Genomic DNA, 5,370 nt, shown 5'->3' on the forward strand with positions numbered 1-5,370 from the left:
GGGCTGTCTCCAACTTTTGGATTCGAGCAGTCCTTTTTAGTCTTGTTTCATCTGTACTTTGTGTGTGTGTGTGTGTCTCCTCTCTGCTGCACAGAGTCCCACTGAGCCAACGACTTCCTTAATCTAACTGGCTTTGTGCTCTACAGAATAATAAAGCAACACACTAAAAAAAATGAACAACCAACGACAGTAGAAAAAAAAACATTCACATAGAGGTACCACACGACAGTGCTTGATTTTTTTTCTTCTTTTTTTTTTCTTTTAGGTTTTTCACGTTTTTTTCAGCATGCAACTTGTAGCAGGCAAAGTGCAGAAACAGGGTCGACAAAGTAAAACACTTCATTTACAGACGGCAGTGGAGACAGTGTTCAGTCCGTTTAAGATGAAACGAAACATGACGGAGGGAAGTATCTGGTCGGCTTTTCAACATAATGATAGTCTAAATTAGTCAAAGCTTTTACGAGGAATGCAAAATGTGTGCAATTTTTTATTATAATACTCTCATCATTTTTTGTCTCGGTCCCTGAGCGTTCAGGAATTTTGATTAGTAATTCATTCCTTTTAAATCATTTTCATTCCGTCCTGAATCACATCTTGACCAACTACAGGGAAGGCCTGTTCATGATAAGTGCTACCGAAAGATTTCACCCAACGCTGTGCCTTTTTCCCCTGATAAGAGTCCTGCTAGGACCGTTTTTACCCGCTAAAATTGAGGAAGAATTTAGGCTTTTTACTTTATTGTGCTTTGCACATGTGTATCATTAAAATAGAAGTGCTACTGTTACCTGCAGACTGCTCTGCGATGGTCTTGTGCTCTTTTATTATTCACTACCTTTGGATTCCTTTAGAAGGTTTTTAGATTGGGCTTTTTGTCCAGCCCAGGTCCCAGTAGATCACCAGTAGCCTATTGCCCCGAGGCCTCGCGAGCCTGTGAGAAGCATAATGTCATGACTTGAATGTAAACCGTATGTGTGGGTGAGCATGACAGGGGCTCAGCCGTCACTCCTTGTGGTGTTAGCTCAGCTCCTTGTGTGGAAGGATAGGGGTCACAGTGCTGCCGCCGCCTCAGAGCCCGGTCACATACATCTCCATGCCGTCGTTGAAAGTGAAGATGGTGGTGGTGCTGGAGGTGGCGGAGCCCTGCTTCAGGTCGCCGATGCTCTCGTACAGGTTCTCCCCCGGCAGCAGCAAGGCTTTGGCGGGCAGGTGCTGTAACTTGGGGGTCTGCTGCGTGGGCGGCGGGGGAGGGGGCTGCTGCTGCTGCAAGGGCTGCTGGGCTTTCTTCCTCCTCGGCCGCAGGGTGGCACACGTGTTGGGGGGCCTCTCTCGCTTCCAGGCGCCGCCACCTTCCATGTTCTCATAAGCCAGATCGCACTCCTCTGTCCCGATGGACTCGTAGCAGTGGTCTACCAGGGGCCCTCCCACTGCTTTGCCCTCTTGAAGGGCCCACGTCTGGGGTTTGACCACTACACTAAACCCCCCGTCCCGGTCTCGGTCCCGGTCTCCGCGACCCAAGGTCCGGAAGCCTGGATTGGCTGGAGGAGACCCCGGCATGGCTCTCTTCTTCTTTCCTGGTTTACACACCTTGGAGTACATCTCAGCCACCTGCAGTAAAAACAACACGTCGCTGAGATTAGACAGGAAAAAAAATAGCTCGAAAGAAAAAAGAAACCCGCTCATTAACTGTTTTGGCAAGTTAAATCATAAGAAGATCAAATGCACGTCTAGATGTTAAATATGTAGCTGACGTCAGCAGCCAGTCAGCTTGACTTAGCTTAGCTTAGCTTAGCATAAAGACCGGAATCCAAGGGAAATGGCTAGCCCGGCTGTCCAAAAACAACTCTAGGAAATGACTGCATCAAGAAATACTCTGGCACATAATCCCCTTTGGGTAAAACTTTGGGTTTTGCTACTTTAAACAAACGAGGTAGAATGTGTGTTGGCAGATTAAGTTACCTTTATACGAAGCCAGGCTAGGTTTCAAGTCTTTATGCTAAGCAAAGCTTATTCATCTTTAATGGACAGACACATTCTTCTAACTCTATATTTCAATGTGAATAAGCATCATTTCCAAAACATAGACTGAGTATTTTAATCGTTTAAAATATTCTGTCTGCTGAACAATAAGAAAAGATTTTTCATTCGTTTCTCAAGCTGTGACTCTTTACGTCGCCTTGCTTGTTTTACATGGAAAACATGTTGAAATGATAACACCGCTTTTATATTTGGTTTACATTGTACAAACTGAGCAAGGTTGTGTCATTTATCTGTCTTTATTTTGCAGCGGACTGAAGATCTCTTTGAGGATTCTCAAGACACCTTCAAGAAACTACTTTGGTTAAACAACCTGGGTTTTAAAAGATCGCCTTTGCATTTATTTTTCACAAAAACAAATACTGTCCATTAGAGGCACAAACTAATGCTGGATTAAATTATAATGGATCATTGAATAGTGATAAATAACTCGAGTGAAGTCCTGGGTCCAGCAGATACAGAATATGGAGACTGTAAATCCATCTTTAGAAGTGTTTTGTCTAATATTAAAGCTACCTATAATGGTAGATTTAAGGGGGACATGGGGGACACTGGAACTTCTCACTGACTCACCACAGTGGCAGCCGGTTGGATATTCTCCACTGTGTGAGCACTTAGTGGTCCCAGGGCTTTAGTTTGGTGCATGGCCATCTCCTCCTCCTCTGGAGGCTTCCAGATGTACTGCTCTCCGTTGCCCATGAACATCACTTCCTGTCAACAGAACAACAAATTGGGGCAGAGCTCGTCGCATGTTCATCTTCTGTGAGTATTTGTGAATATAAAACATTGCAAAGACAAACAAACCGCTTTAAACTGGCAGAACTATTGTAGCAAAGAGAGGCGATTAGAAATATATGTGATTAATTTCCTACAGTAATGAATAGATTTCCCCTGCAGGTGGAGGTTGTAATGCGAGGAGCTTATATTCTGGATGACTCAATTACAACGTGTTGCGTCATCCACGAGAACATCAGTGGGGAACAGCCCTGCGAGCAGACAGCGTACACATGTAATCACGTGACCTGTGTGTGTCACTGAACCGAGGTCCCAGCAAATATATAGCGCGACCTCGCTGACCCCACGCAGGGCAGCAAATGGTCTCCCGCTGTCACCTGGAGGGGAGCACAGAGCTTTCATCCCCACAGTGACGGCAGACAGCCTGCCTACACTCCCGCTGCTGCCAACATATGGAGGAGGGGACACTGTTGAGAGCACAAATATCCCACTATCACCGGGAACTCTTGAACACATCTCACTGGCCCGACTTCAAAGTAATGTCTACAGAAGTGCTAACAGATCTCAACACCATGCAAGGTGCAGCCGAGTGCAGAGGAAACTGCAGCGTTGGCACGATTACAACCATGGAGATCCTCTGCAGCATCAACAGGAAATCTGACAGAAGTCCTCTCCACCGTACCTGCACGACACGTTGCTTATTAATGTGTCACGCCGATGCTGACAAAGAGCAACACGCGTAACATTCATCTCAGCCCTCATGTTGTCCTCGGGTCAAACTGACCCGTTTTCCTATATTAATGGTCTTTTTCAATTTTATAGTTTTGGAAAAATAACATTGAAGTGTTTTTTGAAATTGTATTGATTAAAAGTTGACATATTCCAGTCTGTGATTATCCATCATCACACATTACTTTAATTTTAGTCTAACTAATTCCTAATTTCTGCTTTTCTAACTCAAACATTAGGTAAAAAAAAAAAGAATTTAATGGACCATAAATCCAAAAATAACTGTAAAACTGAAGTTAATAATTATGAAAATGTCCAAAAAAGAGACAAACATTGAAAAAAAGCATCAAAAGGGTTAAAAAAAAGGCACAAAAATGTAAGAAAAAGATAAAAAGCGATTGAAAAAGCCTTTTTTTCTTTCAAAGTTTTTTGATATTTTTAATGTTGACATTTTCAGTGCTTATTTCAACAGCCCATTTTTTGTGTCAGAATTTTTTTTTTTTTTTTTTTTACCCAAGGACAACATGAGGGTTAAACAAGATAAGGCCAACTCTAGTCCTGGGTGATAAAACGCAGCCCCGTGAGGCCAGGACGACAACACAACAGCACCGCAGTGGCCAATCAATCGTACAAGTGGTCATTCCTGGTAGATTCCTTTGTAATTCCGAGTAAAATAGATATATTTTGTACAGCTTACCTGGCAACCATCACGACCACAGGTAAAAAAGACCAAACGGGGATACTGTGATAACTTTCCAGAGTTGTAAACTTTAAAGGGCTGTGCAATGTAAAGCCTTCAAATCTACAGTGTGTAGCCTTGTGTTTTTTTTTTACCACAACGCTGTTTTCAGTCTGAACACCTGCTACGAGTCTGCAGCCCCGCCAGCAGCTTGTTCTTGGAGCTAAATGCTAACATCAGCATGCTCACAGTGGCAGTGTTCACCATGTTCACCATCTCAGTTTAGCTTTTTAACATTCAACAAGTCAGGGGATGACCAAAGTCAGTAGGATTCATCCTCCGGGGAACATGAATGTCTGTGCTGATCTGGATGGCAATCCATCCATCCGATGGTGCTCTGCCGACTCCATAACAGACCAACTGTTCCGTCCAATAATGTGGATAAGAGACACCTTCAGGGCCTTCCAGTAAAGTCAGTGCACGACGCTGATCTCATCTACCGCTCCAGTCAGACCTCTGGAGAGCAACCTTACTTAACTGTTAACTTCATCTCCCCCTTAGGTTTTCCCTTCCTCACTCCTTTCAGCCCATAAAACTGAACCCTTAACGACGTTACCAGATGATGTTGTCTGGACCAAACACAAAGAAGATGTGTTATTGCCTTTTGTTTTGCCTCTGACATAATGTGAGAAAAGTTCAGCCATTTATATGAATAGTTCTTTTGTTACGTGTTATCTGCCCTTTATTTAATCCCTTCCCATGAAAAAAAAATCAAATTTAAAGACAATGTAATCCTCGCAACCCATAGAAAATAATCTCTCAACGGAAATAATCTGCTCTAAAGGTTAAAAAGTTACTTTCCCGAATCCAAAATAACACATTTTTAAAACCAGTTCATCCCAGTAAAAGACTTTTTGTTTTTTACTTCAACAATCTTAATATAAAGTCCACTTACTAGCTTTTCCACTTTCAACTGCATCTCATGGTCTTCATCAGCGTATGGAGTTTGCCCAGTTGTCATGGAGATGAGATGCAGCTGAAAGTGCTAGAGAAAAGCTATTAGTAAGTGCACCACGTCCTCGTGGGAAGTTATTTTTCACTGCTGTACTGTATTGAACGTATGACATGTAAAGCTCAATAACTGTTGTAATCAATTTAAATTGATGAAAAAAATAGTTCCTCTACCAACCTTT

General features: G+C 42.9%; 1 protein-coding gene across 1 annotated transcript in view; it reads right to left on the reverse strand.

The window, feature by feature from the left end:
- Window positions 1-5,370, reverse strand: part of si:dkey-70p6.1 (uncharacterized protein LOC570575 homolog) — a 16,543-nt gene that overhangs the window by 742 nt on the left and 10,431 nt on the right. The window contains exons 6-8 of the mRNA XM_034877471.1: window positions 5,133-5,222; window positions 2,608-2,745; window positions 1-1,605 (exon numbers count right to left, since the gene is read on the reverse strand). The exon at window positions 1-1,605 is cut by the window's left edge and continues 742 nt beyond it. Coding sequence (XP_034733362.1) covers window positions 1,066-1,605; window positions 2,608-2,745; window positions 5,133-5,222 — 768 coding nt within the window. The 3' untranslated portion in view covers window positions 1-1,065. The remainder of the gene's footprint in view (window positions 1,606-2,607; window positions 2,746-5,132; window positions 5,223-5,370) is intronic.

Source organism: Etheostoma cragini, chromosome 7 (genome assembly GCF_013103735.1).
Source record: "Etheostoma cragini isolate CJK2018 chromosome 7, CSU_Ecrag_1.0, whole genome shotgun sequence".
Taxonomy (NCBI): domain Eukaryota; kingdom Metazoa; phylum Chordata; class Actinopteri; order Perciformes; family Percidae; genus Etheostoma; species Etheostoma cragini.